General features: G+C 42.8%; 1 protein-coding gene across 2 annotated transcripts in view; it reads right to left on the reverse strand.

The window, feature by feature from the left end:
• Positions 1 to 20,338, reverse strand: part of cntn3a.2 (contactin 3a, tandem duplicate 2) — a 75,555-nt gene that overhangs the window by 2,953 nt on the left and 52,264 nt on the right. For both annotated transcript variants that reach the window (XM_038283143.1, XM_038283142.1), the window contains exons 15-22: positions 14,906 to 15,064; positions 12,485 to 12,634; positions 12,331 to 12,401; positions 10,793 to 11,027; positions 10,226 to 10,335; positions 3,207 to 3,393; positions 2,874 to 2,986; positions 2,578 to 2,746 (exon numbers count right to left, since the gene is read on the reverse strand). In XM_038283143.1, coding sequence (XP_038139071.1) covers positions 2,578 to 2,746; positions 2,874 to 2,986; positions 3,207 to 3,393; positions 10,226 to 10,335; positions 10,793 to 11,027; positions 12,331 to 12,401; positions 12,485 to 12,634; positions 14,906 to 15,064 — 1,194 coding nt within the window. The remainder of the gene's footprint in view (positions 1 to 2,577; positions 2,747 to 2,873; positions 2,987 to 3,206; positions 3,394 to 10,225; positions 10,336 to 10,792; positions 11,028 to 12,330; positions 12,402 to 12,484; positions 12,635 to 14,905; positions 15,065 to 20,338) is intronic.

Raw genomic sequence — 20,338 nt, forward strand, 5'->3', positions numbered from 1 at the left:
TCATAAAAGGAAACAATTTTCTACTTTGGCATGTTTGGTTTTCTTTCAGGCTCCTATAATAGAGATTAAAGTGCTGCTCATTTAAATGTGTTGGCATTTTAAATTTAATTTCTTACGTACTTCTTTGTGCATAAATACTGTGGTCAATTCATACTGACCATGGGTACGTATTGTTGAACAGCTGAAGGAGCAAACTGACGTGGGGCAAAGTTCATCTGATAGCAGCAAGACTGAATAAAGCACAGGAAAGTTGCTCTCTTTAATTCAGTACCTGTCTTTGGTAATGGCACTTATCATGTTAATTAGTCAAAAGACACTAGAGATGGTTTGAAATATTAAGGGGATCAACACTAGAGAGAATCAACAAGCGAACAACATTTGCTGCATGTCATCCTTCCTCTCTCGTTGTCTATTTCCACCTATTGCTCGACTTCCTCAGTTCCAGTGTCAAACACTTATAATAAAACTACCCATCATGCCTTGTATCCAGTATTCTGTCTCGTCTTTGCAAACTTCATTGCTTAGATCCAGAGTCAATTGACAAGAAGAACTGCGGTGTAAGAGGGATGCTTCCCATTTCAGCTAATCACAAAAATCATCACCGCCTAGGCCTCCCAAATCAAATGTAACTTTAAGTTACCAAGAATGGCAGGGTTCTCGCCAGTGCTTTTTGGGTAACAGGCAATTACGCTCAAAAAAGGTCACGGTTACACAAAAATTTTGGTCATTACATAAATTGTTTTATTATCTAGCGGCCCTTTGACTGACATCTGGGCTTCCTCCTCAGCACATTTTGGCAGAGCAGCAGATTAAGCTGAAACCCGTAAAATGACAATGGAAAAACGCCAATTCTCTGACTTTTAATGAGCACAATGGCAGCGAAAACGGTGTTTTTAAACACATTTACGTTTTTACTTGTACATATCATGAGGATATGTGCAAATAATATGTGCAAAGACTTCTATTGGCTCTGCTCCCCAAAGCAGGTTTTACCAACTCAGCGACTTTGTTGCAATATTTAGTGACTTTAAGACCCTTTCAGTGACTCTTTTTTTCTTTTCTTTTTTTAAATGACTAGGGACAAATCTAGCATCTATTTTCTGTCTTGGTGACAAGATGAAAGCAGTTGCGTTTACTCTCTTCAGGGGGCAGTGAGTGAGCGAGCCCCTCCTGAGTCAGACGCAGCAGCTGCAGGACATTTCTGCAGCCAGAGAGAGAAGATGGACCGTTTCACCATTGAAAAATAGTCACCATGCACAAAGCTTCCACCAATCTCCCCTTAATTGAAAAGAGGGATGTAAATAGTAAAACTCTGTATTTTTTTAACCTGTTGCACTAAAATACATGCCCAATCTATTTAATTCATTGAGTGGAATTGGATAACATAAAATTGATTTACATAAACCTGATTTAATTCAGGTTAAAATAACCCTCTGGAATGCTAGATATAATTTTATATAGTTCATCTTGAGTTTTTAAACTTATTTAGAGTCTTGCTAAAGTTGATCTACCTATATAATGTGATAAAGTCAATTAGCGAACCCCCTATCCTGCTACGCTCATAAACATCCTGGTGGGAACCCTATATGGTTCTTTATTAAAACAATTACTTTAAGATGTTTGACGCTCCTGGGGAACAGAAAACAGTAATGACTGCTATCAAAAACATTTAGAAGAATAAAAAAACATATAAAATATTCAAAGCATGGTATCAGTTTTTGGGGTTAGCAAATCTTATCAATATGTTTTATTGGATGACTTATAGTCATGGTAGATGAATGATTAAAGAGATTGTATTCACTAAAAAGAATACTCAAACTGCCCCATCATAAAAGTAGTAAAACTAATTTATGTCTTGAGTTTGATTTCCAACATTTTTATGACATTTGTGACTTAATTAATAGTAACGTGCAGCTGGATTCCAATTTATTATGAAATAACATTCTAAGAAAAATTTCCCCCCTGGGATAAGAAATGTTTAATGGCTGGACAAGCATTTGAAACTACTTCAAGAAAATCCACTTTCTGTAAACAGTGCTCTATATTTCCCTGCTAATGTGTTTTGCACGCAGCTTTCACTCTGTGTCCAAAAGAAAAAGGGGAAAAAAAGTGTTTATCTAAAAGAAAAGCTCCCTAAACTGCTGTTTTTAAGGGATTCTACGTAGAACACCCAACAATGTACAGCAGCATTAAGAGGAGAAAACTAGCCCCCCTGGAGCTCCGAGAGACAGTAATAGCTTCTAGTAAAAAGAGCGCTGGTGACAGAGATGGATGGGGCTGCATATTTCAGCAAAACATGAGCACAGTAGAGCCAAATGAGGGTGGTAAAGGACATTAGTACTGTTGAGTTAATGGAGGACAAAACGTCCCTGTCAGAATTAAAAGTGTTGACTGCTTTCATTCAAAAAGTCAGTAAAAAATTATATAAAACAGGCTATGTGACAATGATGAACTATTAAATAAATATGTTTTATTTATTTACTTAACCAAAGCAAAAGCAGACAAACTGGGATAGCACATATTTTGTCTTTTCAACTTGACAGGAATAAAAAAAAAATACAACAACAAATAACTCACTCAGTCTGTGGATTCGTATGGGATCTGAAGCTGGACCCAGTCCTCCCTCACTCAGCGTCTGAATGCGAATGATGTAGTCATCGTCGTTCTCTGGGAGGGTCAGGTCTGCTGTGGAATTGGCTGATGTGAACCTGTTTACCTCTTTATGTCTCTGTCTCCAGTATGAAAGCTGAACGTGGGAGGGGAGACAAGGAAAAATACGCAATATAAATAGGTATCCCTACCTCCAGCTCTGTTCTTGCAGCCAAATATACAGCACTAATAAACGTGGCATCATCAAGTGCAGAGAAACTCACTTGATATCCCGTAACTTCTGACTCTGATTCCATTGCCACCACAGGCTCCCAGTAAAGAGACAGCTGAGAGCCAATTAGGGTCCATTCTACATTCAGCGGTGGTTGGGCAGGCGCTGCATGATATAAAAATGATTTATTTCAAAGTGTGGGCACAGAAGCACATGATTGCATTATCGGCATAATGGAACCATCCTATTACTATATCAGGTTATCTTTTTAAAGAAGTATGAGTAAAGGATGTGCATTTTTTGGTTTACTAAGAAAAGCCTAAATTTAAAGGGAACATAAGGTTTTACAAAAACAATTACTGTTACATAAATGTATGCATCTTACGTGGCTTTTTTGTTGTGACATTGATTGCAGGGAGAAAGGGGCCGGTCCCCGCTGTGTTGAAGGCGCTAACTGTTAAAAAGTACTGCGTGTTTCCTTCCAGGTTGTTTACTGTTACTGAGGTTTGGTTCCAAGGCACTCTAACTTTCCCCATCGTTTCTGGTTTGGTATCATCCTCCCAGTAAACCACCTTTTTGAAACAGAAAGCAAATGCAAAAAATAAAAAATTTATACAATAACTTGCAAAAAATACAATTGTCTTTTGGACTATTTTTACAGTTAGCCATATTTTTACTGAATCTTCTAAAGTATTTTAGAAAGGTTTTATGTTAAGGAAGAAAAGGGATTTTTTTTCCTTTATGCAAATAAAATGGGCAGACTGTAATGTGAATTTGTACTTAGCTATAAATACGATAGATGGTAAGTTTTATCACCAGGACCAAGGTAGCAACCACACAGATCATGGATAAGGTTTTTTTTTAAGCACATTTGGATGATAAAGTGAAAGAGAAAAATGGCTGCAAAATATTAAAACATGGAAAAGAAGTCTACTCTCCATTAATAACCTTAAACAAAGTCAGAATTCAGAGATTAATATAACCAGCAACCAATGGCTAACTGAGCAGCAACTGCTGAAACACTGTTTTCTGTCACGGTTTAGTTGTGGTTTGGACCCAAATGCAGAGGCAGAGGCTGAGGACAACTCTTGGGAAGTTTAATGGGGGCAAAAACAGTAACAAAGGCAGGAATGCAAAAATCCAACTAATAATCAAAGCAAACCAGAACTATGGAGACACCTGGGGGAAACCGAACACGAGGAGCCAGGGAGAGACGAGGAATGTGGACAACAGCACGGGAGGACAGCAAAGACAAGGAACCAACAAAGAGTGAGAGCAGAGGGAGAGCATATATAGGAGAGAGAGACAAAGGGAGGGCTAACGAGCAGACAAGGAACAGGTGTGAGAGGAGACAACGAGGGAGCCAAGGGGAAAGGAACATACACACACAAGAGGGCAAAAGGGGACAACAGAAAAACATGAGAACTAATATAAACTAGAAATACAACAAAACTGGAATTAAACCAATAAATCTAGAAAACAAGGAGCAAAGTAAAGAACGGCAGAACTAAGACCATGACAGTGCCCCCCACTTAAGGGCGGATCCCAGACGCCCTAAAATGTCCAGAAACAAAAAACAACCCACCCTGGGTGGGCGGAGGGGGAACCAGGAAGGAGGGCACGAAATACAAAACCAAACGCAGAGTCCAAACAAAACCAAAACAACCCACCCAAGGTGGGCGAGGGCAAACAAAGTCTCTGGAGGGCGGCCGTGTGGCCGGAGGCCAGGAAGAGTCTCTGGAGGGCGGCCGTGAGGCCGGAGGCCAGGAAGAGTCTCTGGAGGGCGGCCGTGAGGCCGGAGGCCAGGAAGAGTCTCTGGAGGGCGGCCGTGAGGCCGGAGGCCAGGAAGAGTCTCTGGAGGGCGGCCGTGAGGCCGGAGGCCAGGAAGAGTCTCTGGAGGGCGGCCGTGAGGCCGGAGGCCAGGAAGAGTCTCTGGAGGGCGGCCATGAGGCCGGAGGCGAGGCAGAAGCTCAGGAGGACGGCGACGCCGTCTCTGACGAAGGAGGCTCTCTGGAGGGGGCCGGCGGTGACGCCGTCTCTGACGAAGGAGGCTCTCTGGAGGGGGCCGGCGGCGACGCCGTCTCTGAAGGAGGAGGGCCCCTGGAGGTCGCCGGCGGCGACGCCGTCTCTGAAGGAGGAGGGCCCCTGGAGGTCGCCGGCGGCGACGCCGTCTCTGAAGGAGGAGGGCCCCTGGAGGTCGCCGGCGGCGACGCCGTCTCTGAAGGAGGAGGGCCCCTGGAGGTCGCCGGCGGCGACGCCGTCTCTGAAGGAGGAGGGCCCCTGGAGGTCGCCGGCGGCGACGCCGTCTCTGAAGGAGGAGGGCCCCTGGAGGTCGCCGGCGGCGACGCCGTCTCTGAAGGAGGAGGGCCTCTGGAGGACGGAGGAGGGCCTCTGGAGGACGGAGGAGGGCCTCTGGAGGACGGAGGAGGGCCTCTGGAGGACGGAGGAGGGCCTCTGGAGGACGGAGGAGGGCCTCTGGAGGCACCGGCGACGCCGTCTCAGACGCAGCTGCCGGAACCTTGGGGCACGCCGTCTCAGACGCAGCTGCCGGAACCTTGGGGCACGCCGTCTCAGACGCAGCTGCCGGAACCTTGGGGCACGCCGTCTCAGACGCAGCTGCCGGAACCTTGGGGCACGCCGTCTCAGACGCAGCTGCCGGAACCTTGGGGCACGCCGTCTCAGACGCAGCTGCCGGAACCTTGGGGCACGCCGTCTCAGACGCAGCTGCCGGAACCTTGGGGCACGCCGTCTCAGACGCAGCTGCCGGAACCTTGGGGCACGCCGTCTCAGACGCAGCTGCCGGAACCTTGGGGCACGCCGTCTCAGACGCAGCTGCCGGAACCTTGGGGCACGCCGTCTCAGACGCAGCTGCCGGAACCTTGGGGGACGCCGTCTCAGACGCAGCTGCCGGAACCTTGGGGGACGCCGTCTCAGACGCAGCTGCCGGAACCTTGGGGGACGCCGTCTCAGACGCAGCTGCAGGAACCTTGGGGGCCGCCGACTGCGGCACGGGAACAGCCTCAGAGGGGGCCGCCGACTGCGGCACGGGAACAGCCTCAGAGGGGGCCGCCGACTGCGGCACGGGAACAGCCTCAGAGGGGGCCGCCGACTGCGGCACGGGAACAGCCTCAGAGGGGGCCGCCGACTGCGGCACGGGAACAGCCTCAGAGGGGGCCGCCGACTGCGGCACGGGAACAGCCTCAGAGGGGGCCGCCGACTGCGGCACGGGAACAGCCTCAGAGGAGGCTTGGAGCGCCCGCTGAGGGGCCGTGGAGGCTTGGAGCGCCCGCTGAGGGGCCGTGGAGGCTTGGAGCGCCCGCTGAGGGGCCGTGGAGGCTTGGAGCGCCCGCTGAGGGGCCGTGGAGGCTTGGAGCGCCCGCTGAGGGGCCGTGGAGGCTTGGAGCGCCCGCTGAGCTTTATTTTAGAGAGCCTTTTACTTGTGTGCTCAGGGATATCAGGATGACTCTGAGCGGGCTCAGGGGTCCCAGGCGCTAGGCTAAACGGCCCGCTAATGGCCACAGGAGTCTCAGGCGCTAGGCTAAACGGCCCGCTAATGGCCACAGGAGTCTCTGGCGCTAGGCAAAACGGCCCGCTAATGGGCTCAGGAGTCTCTGGCGCTAGGCAAAACGGCCCGCTAATGGGCTCAGGAGTCTCTGGCGCTAGGCAAAACGGCCCGCTAATGGGCTCAGGCACTGGGGAAGCTGTCCCGCTAATGGGCACTGGGAAAGCTGGACCGCTAATGGGCACAGGCACTGGGGAAGCTGGAGCTAGGGAAACAGGACCGATAATGGGGACTGGAGGTAGGGAAACAGGACCGCTAAGGGGGACTGGAGCTAGGGAAACAGGACCGCTAAGGGGGACTGGAGCTAGGGAAACAGGACCGCTAAGGGGGACTGGAGCTAGGGAAACAGGACCGCTAAGGGGGACTGGAGCTAGGGAAACAGGACCGCCAAGGGGGACTGGAGCTAGGGAAACTGGCCCTCTAATGGGCTCTGGAGCTAGGGAAACTGGCCCTCTAATGGGCTCTGAAGCTAGGGAAACTGGCCCTCTAATGGGCTCTGGAGCTAGGGAAACTGGCCCTCTAATGGGCTCTGGAGCTAGGGAAACTGGCCCTCTAATGGGCTCTGGAGCTAGGGAAGCTGGCCCTCTAATGGGCTCTGGAGCTAGGGAAACTGGCCCTCTAATGGGCTCTGGAGCTAGGGAAGCTGGCCCTCTAATGGGCTCTGGAGCTAGGGAAACTGGCCCTCTAATGGGCACTGGAGCTAGGGAATCTGGCCCTCTAATGGGCACTGGAGCTAGGGAATCTGGCCCTCTACTGGGCACTGGAGCTAGGGAATCTGGCCCTCTACTGGGCTCTGGAGCTAGGGAATCTGGCCCACTACTGGGCTCTGGAGCTAGGGAATCTGGCCCACTACTGGGCTCTGGAGCTAGGGAAACCGGCCCTCTACTGGGCTCTGGAGCTAGGGAAACCGGCCCTCTACTGGGCTCTGGAGCTAGGGAAACCGGCCCTCTACTGGGCTCTGGAGCTAGGGAAACCGGCCCGCTAAAGGGCTCTGGAGCTAGGGAAACCGGCCCGCTAAAGGGCTTGAGATGTGCTGGCTGACAGGGAACTGATGGAGGTGGAAGGAAAGGGAATAGATCCTCCCTCTCCCCATAAAAGAAGGTCCATAATTGAGACTCCTCAATATGGGGAGCACTGACTGTAGGGGGTGTAATAATGAGTTTCTTTAAGGATGGGGCTAGCTGTTGGTCATGGAGGTGACGGCCAAGGCCATAGGGGAAACTGACCTGAAGAAGAGTGGGATTGAAGCAGGCGTCAGGCTGACCCGCCGGAGAGGGAGTGGAGGCGTCAGGCTGACCCGCCGGAGAGGGAGTGGAGGCGTCAGGCTGACCCGCCGGAGAGGGAGTGGAGGCGTCAGGCTGACCCGCCGGAGAGGGAGTGGAGGCGTCAGGCTGACCCGCCGGAGAGGGAGTGGAGGCGTCAGGCTGACCCGCCGGAGAGGGAGTGGAGGCGTCAGGCTGACCCGCCGGAGAGGGAGTGGAGGCGTCAGGCTGACCCGCCGGAGAGGGAGTGGAGGCGTCAGGCTGACCCGCCGGAGAGGGAGTGGAGGCGTCAGGCTGACCCGCCGGAGAGGGAGTGGAGGCGTCAGGCTGACTCGCCGGAGAGGGAGTGGAGGCGTCAGGCTGACCCGCCGGAGAGGGAGTGGATTTCCTCCCCCGGCGGCCTTTCTACGCCTGGAGGAGGCAGACGGCATGGGGGGACCAACAGCTGGTGAAGATGGTGGAACTGGACCGGAGGCGATTGACAGCAGGGTAGGGAGGAGATGAAGAGATGGTTTGGGTGGTGGAGGTCTGCTGAAGAGCTGGGCGCTGGCTGCTTGGTGGTTCCACTCCAACTCTTCAAACAGTTCAGATAGTACTGGGGGAGAAATGAGTGTGGAGTTTGAGAGGAGAATCTGTTTAAGTTGGCTGGTTGCACTCACCCTCTTCCAAGGCGGTGTAAGGTTGGATATTGAGTCCAGAGTATTGCCTAGATTGAGGAAAAAGTCCCTTAGGGTGTCCAGACTGGGCTCTGCTGGGTCCATTGTGGTTGGTTCCTATTGTCACGGTTTAGTTGTGGTTTGGACCCAAATGCAGAGGCAGAGGCTGAGGACAACTCTTGGGAAGTTTAATGGGGGCAAAAACAGTAACAAAGGCAGGAATGCAAAAATCCAACTAATAATCAAAGCAAACCAGAACTATGGAGACACCTGGGGGAAACCGAACACGAGGAGCCAGGGAGAGACGAGGAATGTGGACAACAGCACGGGAGGACAGCAAAGACAAGGAACCAACAAAGAGTGAGAGCAGAGGGAGAGCATATATAGGAGAGAGAGACAAAGGGAGGGCTAACGAGCAGACAAGGAACAGGTGTGAGAGGAGACAACGAGGGAGCCAAGGGGAAAGGAACATACACACACAAGAGGGCAAAAGGGGACAACAGAAAAACATGAGAACTAATATAAACTAGAAATACAACAAAACTGGAATTAAACCAATAAATCTAGAAAACAAGGAGCAAAGTAAAGAACGGCAGAACTAAGACCATGACATTTTCAGTTTCTATTAAAAATGTAAATAAAATACATTGAAGTTTGAGCCTTATTAAGTCACAACCTACATATAAGATGAAGGGATATGAATACTTTTCTAAGACGATGTTAAATCTTCAGAAACATGTTCATGTGTATCTGGACGGAAATGGCAACTTTTGGACTTATTTCATGTCAACCGGCAGAAAGCTTGACTTTAAAATGATGCTTCTGGGTGAATCTTCCAAAGAGAGGTCAGCTTTGATGATCTAACAAGACGGGCTGTTGCATTTTTCCACTTGCTCACATCAGACCAAGAATGGCAGCATACGTTAGGCCAGATATAGTTGATCATTTTATTTCTACTGTAAATGTAGAGTCTTTCTCTAAACTCGCTCTTTTGAAAGGGGATATCACACAGTCACACAGACATTCTGTGATTTTGGCTGTAATCAAAGGAACATTATGAAAACATGGAATTAAGCAAATGTTCAACCGTTTAATCAATCTAAATGATGAAAACAATTAGAGAAATTAACAATTTGTCACTCAACTCGTGGATTTACTGTCCCATAATTTAACTCTGCAATACATCATGTTGTGCGTAATAAAGTATGAAATTTAAATAATTACACTAATTGAAGTCTGACTGATTAAATTCTAAATTGACACGTACCGTACTTTATCGCTTTTATCACTCCTAATCATTAGAATAACAATAAATAACACTAGTGAACATGAAGCCCACTCTTATATCCTATGCTTCTCTCTTTGTTTGATAATTGTAAACAAGTGATTTATGAAAAAGAAAGACAGTATATGTTTTCTGTGAAGAAATTGGGAACTATTGAATGGTTCGGGTTTAATTAGATTAATCAGGTTGCCCGAGTGTCCGCCAATAAATTTAAATAATATTAGCTTTTTGAGTTCAAAATCAATCCATCCTGTATTTCCTTAGCATTACAATTAAAAGCGAAAAATTGTTATAGTTACTAGAATCTGGGTTGTGAAATACTATTCACTGACATGAAGACCAGTGTTTCTTTAAGGTCATGTGTGTCATGATTTTGCATAAATGACAGCTAGATCAGAGCGAGCATGCAGATGGGTAATTTTCCTTTCTTCTCCTGAAAAAAATTCTGACATGTTTTCCTGTCAAGCTGATACAAAGAAGTGTGTAATTCCAGTCTGGAAGAGAAGCGAGGATAGCATTTCCATAGCGACGCAGTTTTGAAGAGATGGCTTTGAGGTGAAAACTGAGGTGATGACAAGCGTTTTGAATTGTGTCGTCTTTGATATCTGCTTCCATTTATATGGGTAAAAAGAAAAGTACCTCATAGCCCAGGACCCTTTCAGGGGTGATGGTGAGAGCCTGCCAATTCACCTCAATCTCAGAGGTTGAGACACTCCCGGCCCAAACCCCCGCTGGCATTCCGCTTGGCTCTGAAAAACAGAAAACATGAGACCCGGCATTTCTGTCAGGATGCAGCATCATGGAGATAAGCAGATATATATTTATTCATTTTTACATTTATAAATCTTGATCCGAGCACAGATGAGTCACCGCACAAAGGTGCTGCTGGTAAATAGACCCACACTACAGCACAAACTGACTGCCTCTCCATGAGCTGAGAGGGAGCATCGAGCTAAATGCCAACTGGTTTTTTACCTTGGTAAAACCATTGAAGTGAGTGGTGATATTTGGATGAAAACGCACTACCCACTCTTACATAAATGTCTTGCAATTGTGTTCCACATTTTCTGCCTTTCTCTTGCTTTAAAAGTGATTTCTAAAGCAGTAGATGCAGTAAAACCACTTTTGTGATCTTTGTCCTTTTTTCCCAGAAACAAGTAGCTTTCAAGCTTTTCTTAGTTCGGCCCCCATTATATCCATACTTACCTGTCTCTGCAGAGTAGATGGTGACAACAGGGCTAAAGGGGCCTTGTCCTTTGCTGTTGTAAGTGCCCACCTTCACATGGAAAGGAGAGAAGGGTGCGAGGCTATCGTTGCGGTACACGTAGCGGGACGCACCGGGGGCCGAGGTGGCCACGTGAGTCCAGCTGACTTCTCCGAAGGCGCGAAAAGCAATGATGTAGCCAAAGCTTTCGCCATTCTGCAGTTCTTCGGGGACAGGCTGAGAGTGAAACACAAAACTATAGTGATATTAAAATATATACAGACCAGTCACATTCACTCCGGCACTGGGCTTATGCAATCACTGCACACTCAGACATGACCCACAAATTGCTTTCATGACCTACCTGAGATAATGAAATGAGAAGTAAGATACTGTTTCAAAATGCCTCTGTGCTTATTACAGACCAAGCAAGCTGTTTTTTGAAATAAAAGTTAATTGGCACTTAATAAAGTACTAAATTAGCCCTGTAACTCAGAACCTTAGAATCTTATTATCCAGCCACAAAACCAGTTTGCTTCAATGGCAGACTTAAAAGGTGTGGATTTAAATAAGCTAAAAGAATTGAAAACCCACCCGATCTTCATAAACTGCATACAGACTTACAGAAGTACCATTGAGCATTTCTCAATTTTATGTGTACGCCGCAAAAAATAAAATCTAAATAAGTCATTTTTTTCTTAAAATAAGTGAATTTCTTCTTAAATGGGAGGTAAGAGAGACAATTTGCAAATGGAACAAGACAATTGCAGTTTCTTATTTCAAGTGCTTATTATCTAATTATCCTATTTAAAAGTAGAAAATACAAATTCCATCATCGAATTAAGGGTAAATTTACTTAATTTAAGACATTTTTACTCATTTTCAGAAAATTTTGCAGTGTAATACTACGGCAAACCTTTTTTATGTTATCTGAATTTAACGTGAAAAGCAAACAGAGTACTATATAATTGTGCGTGAGCTCAAGAAATGCTTTTTATTTGAAAAGAACAGCTGGTCAGTGCTGATTGGACAGAAAATCAGTTGGAGGCTGGAGAAAAATGGTTCAGACAAGTTTCAAATAGGTCAATAACTCTACATATACATCTAAAGCTACACTAAGGAGATAAGTTCAAAAACATATTAATGTGCTACAATGACCCAGGCCACATCTGGAACTAAATTATAATAAGATTTAATATCAGTGGCATTAAAATGGATGTTCACCGACCCTTTCCATCCAATCTGACAGCTTAGAACAGTTTTATAAAGAACAGCAGGTAAAAACTGTTCTAGATGGTTACAACAACAAAGCAAAACAAAACACATTTTTCACCATAACTGCCTTGAGAAATTGGTTCAACAAAGTATTTGTCTTCAACAAACTGGACACAACTGTTTATACTTTCTCTACAATAACAGCGCAGAAATAAACCAAATCAAAGGCATCGTCAGATTTCCCCTGACCTCTCGCAAAGATAAAAAAAGACTGACTGTAAGCAGTAAATAATAGATAGAGAAGAACATAAGACTGATGACTTACCTCCCATGTGATGACCAGTTCATATCTGCTTCCTCCCCCTCCACCTACATCACCTGGGGCTGCATCTGGAACTGCAAAACAAGACAACTTGCCCTACTCATCTGCATATATATAAACAAAGCAGTAGGATTCAATTTCAACGATTTTTCTGCACCTGCATCCTCTGTTCTAGTCTTCACTGACACGGGACTAGGTTCACCAACACCAACACCGTTTTTGGCCAATACTCTGAACTCGTACTCAACCCAGGCGTTCAGGTCAACCACAGTAGCAGTGAGAATTTTACCATCAATTACCTCTGGAACTGTAAGAAATAAGACATTGTTATAGAGTCCAAACCCTATCAAACATACAACCACAGTGGAAAGAGATAACAACATAAATACACATAAAGCATTTCAGCTACATCATAAAGTGGATTTAAGACTAAAACACATAAAAACCGGAAAGGTGGATCAAAGTGAGTTTAGAAGCTGAATTTTTCACTAAGGTGTAAATCTATCATACCCAGAACTGCATTTAAAACCAATCTGTGCATGGCTTCCTATTTGCCACCCCAAGATTTTCTTGCAGGTTTAAAATTTCTAAGGGTTTGAAAATAGATAAATTCCCCATAGAGTTCAAAATTAATTCAAAATGACTATCAACTTTTTTCATGCATATAAAAAGGATAAATGCTGTAAAAAATGAATGTATAATTTAGGAAAAAAAGGTTTTGCTGTTGGCATTGGTGTCTGCAAAGCACTTTAATTCCATTTTAAACTACGCTTGTAGGGAGCAGAAGCAGCTTTTCAATTTTATTTCATATTATTTTATCAATTTTATTTCGTAGCTTTAAATAATTTTTTTTCCCAACTTATGGCTGCTACTGAAATAAATGCACATATCAGTACTTTTGGAATGACAATATTTCTAATGCTTTTATGGTTGTTTGGAATACAAATATGTTATTTATCCTCTTACTATTTCAATAAATAAAAATCCTAAATGCTTAAGGATTATTCAACACAATTGAACTTGGAAATAGTCAACACATTTGATCAATGTGTATAACATAAGTAAGAACAATAATAAGGACAAAAATAATAATCTATTAATAATAATAGATCTACACACACTGTATGAGGTTGGATAATAATAAACTGCCCTTTATCAAATTTTTATTAAATATTTTGGTCTTATAGTAGCTAGTTGTGGATATAAATGCACTCTATATACTTCACAGATTGAACCATACAGTTGTTTGCATGTTATGTTTCTATTTTTAAATCTTTGCTTTTATATGTGCTGCATATTGCAAGTGCAACACATCTTAAATGTGTCAATGGAACAACATTTCTGCGGTTCTAAATCTTTATTTATACTGAACCCATAGGCTTTTAAGCTCTGAAAATTATTCAAAATGCCCTTACATTTGGTTTAAAGAACTATTTGGATTGATAGAAATTAATTGATTATTGAAATAATCATCAACTAATTAAGTAATCGATTAGATATTATCTTGATTATAGAGACATTAAAACATACCTTTAGCTGAAAGAGAAACCCACTCAAAGCAGTCATTATTCCAAAATTGTAAAAAAAATAAATAAAAATGTTTGCTTGTAAGATGAAAAACTTTTTTTTTGTCTATTAACATGCTCTATCCAGAAGTCCTCTAAGTGCACAAATTTAGCTTCACCTGGTTTGAATTCAGTGTAAAACCTTCTTTAAAGAACCTTTTGCCATCTGATTATGAATCTATTAATCTGCTTTTTTGATTAATCAAAATAGCCACCCTAATTTGTATAGCTACATTTAGGTGTCACCAATGAATAAAATATTTTGAACCCTACAATGATGAGAACATCATACCTGATGTGAAGTACGTGGGTAGAAGAATACTGTTACAAGTGGGACATTGCAGCAGAATGGACAAATCTACTTTTCACTAAATAGATTGCATCACGAGGGAAAAGCAATGTGCAAAAACTGAAGAAATCAGACAGGATATTAAAGCTTGGGCACCAATGGGTTTTTTAAATCTGACAATGACTGCAAAATCTGTTACAACGTGGCTAAAAGAGAACTTATCCAATGTTTTGGAGTGACAATAACAAAGACCAATTTTTAGTCCCAAGGGAAAGGCTGCCTTCAAAACTTCACTCAGTTTCACTGGTTCAAAGAGATGGGCCAAAATCTTAGAAAAGGCTTTGGAGAAGCTTGAGGAAGTTCTGAACATACAGTTTAAAGGGCAGTTTAACCAAACATTAAAGAAATGTATGTAATATTTTGACATAAAAAAGCTTTATATTTTTTCAATAGTTAAAATAATCCTAACTGACCTAAAATATGACAAGCTATCTGTTCTTCATGCCAAGCGACAGTCGGAAGAAAAAATATCCATTCATTTTATGTGTAATATCTAGTTTCAATTGTGTATATTTTTGTACTAAAGCATATTAAATCACAAATTAAATAGCGTTAAACCCTAGGACACAAAAACCTCCCTGCAAGGACCTTCAAGTTGTTACATACATAGTAGAAATCAGTGACTATGCTTTAAAATGTAAATGTATTAACAAGCATGGAGTACCTGTATTGACCCTCTGCCAGCCCACCGTGAACGGAGTCTTTGTCTGAATTATGTAGTTGATGATGGGGCTGCCGTTGTCTTTGCCAGGGCTCCACGCTAGCTGGGCCGTGCTGTCTGTCACCTCCTCCACCGTCACCGAGTCCGGGGGGCTGGGGGGACCTGGCTCAAACATGGGAAAGGACACGGTGAGGGAATCGCACGTGCAAAGACGCCAATTTTTCACCAAAAGGATGAGTGTGCCTTCACATTCTATGAGACATACGTGACTAACAATGATTAAGAAATACATCCCAGTCATATTGTAATCCTCCACAGCCTTTAGGTCTTCATATCAACATTAGCAGGAGAACATTCCGGAAAAGAAAAAGGGAAAAAATAACTTCCATTCGAAGCAGTGCCCTTCACAAAGAATTAAAAGTTAATTCAGGATTTATCCTCCTCTTTCTCCCAACATGTAATCCCTGCCTTTCATAGTGCTCGCAGTAATGGATCGATTGAACAGCAGAGAAGCAGGGAGTCAAATTAAAAGCTAAAAGATGAAGACGGGCCCTTCCAGCCCAAAGGAGCCAAACTTTTATCATTTATTTGAATTATCCCACCAATTAAGCGGTGTGATGTTTTACTTTAGTTCCCTGTTTTATTGAATGTGCTGGCTTCTCAGAAATAATGGACCACTGGAGAACATTGAGTCAGTCTGCAGAATAATGAGACAACAACAAAAAAAAAACACTTTGCTCAAAAAACCCACCTTTTTATTTATAGCTGATAAATTTTTGACAATATTTTAATTAGTTATCATAAAAAAGTAACAACTACAAAATTAGTATGAATGCCCCATAACAAGTAATCTACAGCTTACACCTCATGCTTCCCTCATGTTTGGCCTTAAAGCTTTGGCTTTAGAGATATTGATCGTTTTAAAACTCATTAGTGGCTTTCGATAACAAAAAACTTTAATACACTAGCACCATTAATACATATTAATGGGGCAGACAATCAAGGACCAATTCCTTATCCTCTTAATTATATTTGGTTGGCTGAAGGCAACAGGATGTCTCCCTGGAGCGTTTCAATGGTCTTTCAATAACATGGAGAGACAAGCGTCAGTCTGGGTTTTTATTTCTTACTCTGCAGAGACAGATTTATATATTATACTGAGATTATTGGAACCCTATCAAAGTTTGTGAAATCTCTTCTCAGGTCTGAATAACACTGGTGAAACAATGATAAAGCTCCAGCAGCACACAAAACAGAGGGACCGACGCACTTCTTTTTGAGGGCCATAATGGGAATGCAGCTGTCAAACTTTAGCGAGAGTGTTCTCCACATGGTTTGAACGTTATTGACAATGATGTTATCTTTACACAGTGACCTTCTCTGTAAGCATCCTCCTCGTCTGAAGGAGTGTTTGTGAGGCATCCTCTGAAGCATTAACTGCTGCTATTGTTGAAAACAAGCACCCAAATGATCACTCAGGAGCCTTTTGTGTCAGAAGCGATTATCATTGACCTTCAGTGCGGCGAGGGGAGGGGACCAAAAAGAAGACTGAAAACCCCACTCTACAACATAAACAAAGTATAAGATTGTGAAATATGAGGTATTGCAAACAAAACTAGGACTATCATTACAAATGAAAGCATGTGCTGTCATTTCCTTAGTCAAGTAATATAAACAGAAAAGTATTTGTAGTGTTAAGCACATTGGATTGTTGCCTCAGATAACATAAGGCTAAGTTAGCTTTTATTTAATTCTTAAAAATACTAAATAATTATTGTTGTTCAGATTGAAAACACTTAAAAGTTGTGATTAATATACCTTTGTGTTAAATACTCACACACACACACACAAAACATATATATATAACTTTACATATAGCAACCTTGTTCCTATAGCCATTTATTGCCATCCTACGTTAAATCTGACAACTACATTTATAGCAAGATTGTTTGGATCACGGATTTCTTTTCCCTTCTTCTTTGTATTAAAGTGTTTTCCTACACTACGATACTTTGACTTTAAACCATTCCAGGAAATTTAGATGATGATATCATAGCTGTATAACCAGCTTCTGCTAGATTAACAACTGAGTAATCCTGTGGTACAATTTGCAGATGTTTATGTGTAAATAAAAGACAAAAAAACGCACAAAACTAGGGATGCACGATATTGGGATTTTGGCTGATATCCGATATTTTAAAACTCATGTAGCCGATAACCGATATCGATACCGATGTTAAAGCTGGACAAAAATAAGTAGTCATTGAAAATAGCAGTTTTGTTATCCATTTCTGACACTTTGAAAAATAATAAACTCAAATATATTTTCATATGCTGATATCAAATTGATTTTTAAAAACGCGGTATCGATCTATTTTACTTTCAAAATCTCATGAAATTTCATAGTTCTGTTACAAACTCTCGTGATATTTTGCAAATTCTTGTGAGATTTTGTTAGTAAAATAGATCGATACCGCATCAATATATCAACATATAAAAATATGCCAAATTTTGTGAATTTTCGGGGGATTTTGTAGCATAACAATGTCCTATAGCAATATTTCATTAGTAAAAGAGATTGATATGGTGTTTTTAAATGGCAATATATCAGCATATGAAGATATTGTGATATTTTAATGTATCAATATTTTTTCCCTCGTCTTTAGAAGTTTTTAAGTCTGTAAAAAAGACGTTTTTGAGGAAGAAGAAGAAGTAGTATATATATATATATTTTTTTTAGACTTTAGAAACTCAGAAGCTGATCAAATATATGGTTAAATATCGGTGGGGTGGCCGATGTCCGATATTCAGTTTTAAGGCCGATACCGATAGGGGTAGGGCTGGGTATTGTTCAAAAATTTTCGGTTCCGGTACCAATACCGATACCTTCACTTCGATACCGGTTCCTGAACGATACTTTTTTCGATACCAGTTTTATAATATCAATTCGAAGAAAAAGAAAATTACACAACATAAAAAAGTACAAATCTTGAGTTTTATTTTAAGCTCTGATTTTACCATTTACATTTTTCCTCTTACATAAAAAAAAATTTCAGTTTCTAATATTCACTGTTACATTGTGAGGACCTTTTTACTTAGCAGTTTTCCTTTAGAAAAATTACCATGTCTGACAAACAAGCCCGTTGAATGGGATCCTACTGACAGCGCACTGCTGGTATGTGGGGTTCTGAGCGGCTCCGACAGAAATATTGGAAGGCAGGATGAACTGACTACAGTGATTAAGTTTTCAGGTGGATTTTCCCACTTAAAAACATAATAAAACTACTTTATTCCCACTGATCACAGCAAATATAGCTGCAAGGCAAATAAAGGATAGAGTAGCTCCGCCAAACGCACGTCAGAGCCACTTTTCGACCGCGTAGCCAGAGCAGCAAAGCTTCTTCAGCCGCGCATCAGAAGCTGGTACAAGCAGCAAAAAGGAAGCAGCAGACGCAATTTTGATGTTCTTGCTGCGTCCAGTTTGAAAGCAGCATGATTCACTCCGCTCTGGCTTTGCTCCGCCCACGGGCTGCTGAGAGGAGGATGGTCGCGCCGGCTGCGGTCCGCTCTTCTTGCAGTCAAACACCGAGCAACTTTCTGCTCTTAAATTGTTTCCGTGCACGATGTATTGCATTGCACACTATTGGCATCAGTCTTAATAAAGTGAAGCCGCACTTTTGACCTGGGGGGCATTTTAAAGGGGTTCCACGACGCTACAACCAGTTCACAACAGATACACATGAACCCTGGCTGTAGGCGTGACCACCTGTGTATTTTTCCTGGATGACGCAATCACGTTAAGTGTTACAGCCAATCACCGAAACTTGGTACCGAAAGACGAGGCATGTTTCGATACTCTGTAGAACCGAAGCATTTCGGTCGGTACCATAAAAGAACCGAAGCCCTAGATAGGGGGTCGATTATATCGTGCATCCCTACACAAAACCACAATGGGACATTAAAGGGGAAATAAAACAGTCAACCAAACCAACATAGTGTACAAGATCGTTTCTTACTGCCATAAAAAATTGTATTACAAATGTGAAAATTATAAACGTAAAACAGAAAAAAAAACGTATTATTGCTTATAATTTTGTGGCCGACGCACTGCCCTGTTGTAGAACTCTAAGTAGTATTGTCGCAGGGTTGGCTGTTTCTGTAGCTACCAGTTGATACATTGGTAATACCAACCGTAAAACACTTAAAGGAAAAGTCCGGTCACATTCAGAATACAAACCTCTGAAAGTACCTTAAGTATGAAATTGTTACATACTTTTTAATAAATGGTAAGAGTAATTTCATTTGCATGTGCTTTTCCGGAGACATCCATGTTTGTCAAAGAGCACTACTGCCACCTACTGGTTTGTGACGTCATGGTGCGGTATCAGCTGTTGAGCAAGTCCCAGTGCTGTATTTGGTGTTTGTCATAACACGCTATTATCCATGATGGTGACGACCAGTGCACTATGCGAAGCAGAGAGTAACGGATTATTGATGTGTTTTTTCTCTGGCCAGAAGTTCGATGGCTAATCCTCCCTCTTCAAGTTGGCAATCCCACGACGAACCCGTCCGTGGAGGATCACGAATTGGCAAGGTGAAATAACAGATTTTTTTTCCAATTTTACCTGATATATTACAATATCCAACTGTCATGCACATAAATCGTTGGTTTAACTATAGCTGTCACAAATTTCAATAGTGAAGTCCTATCAAAATATTTAATAATTGTTGTTGATTGCAGATGTGTCTAGTAGTTCCCATTGATTTTGCTTGTAAAGCGGGGAGAATGGCGCTAGGCGTACTGCACCGTGACGTCACTGCCAGAAGATGTCAGGAGTGAAGTGTTACTATATTTGGGTAAAAATGGCCGCTCCTGGACTCAGTGATCACAACGAAAAATATCGTTTTCATTTTTTCACTCATAAATGCTAAATTAATTAAATCCCCACAACCGTATTAGATTTAGGTATAAATAATGACCCATTGGCTATTCCTAACTAACAGACTTTTCCTACAGTAAGAGATTTGGTTTGCTGGAAGCGAATCTGAAAGGACAATAGAGCGTCTGAATCCCATTGCTTTTTCTTGGGACCCCATTTGCCCTGTGATTTTATACATTTATATTTTTCACATTTGTAGTATAATTATTGATCATAGTAAGACACAATGTTTTAAATTAAGTTAGTTTTGTTGACCGTGTCATTTCCTCTGCAAAACACCATAGGTGAAGCCAGATCTTAGTTCACAATATCCCTAGGGACCTTTATTTCTAGAATCATGTCTGGTAGTATAATATAAATAAAATTAAACTCCATGACCATACTAACAATTAGGACTGCAACTAACTATTATTTGCTCATTATTTTTTGGATTAATAATTATATTGCAAATGGTTCCTTAAAGATAAGTTTTTAATGGAATTAAACCAGTTGAAAC

The sequence above is a fragment of the Cyprinodon tularosa genome, unplaced genomic scaffold (assembly GCF_016077235.1).
Source record: "Cyprinodon tularosa strain WSP-4 unplaced genomic scaffold, ASM1607723v1 ctg19, whole genome shotgun sequence".
NCBI classification, from domain to species: Eukaryota; Metazoa; Chordata; class Actinopteri; order Cyprinodontiformes; family Cyprinodontidae; genus Cyprinodon; species Cyprinodon tularosa.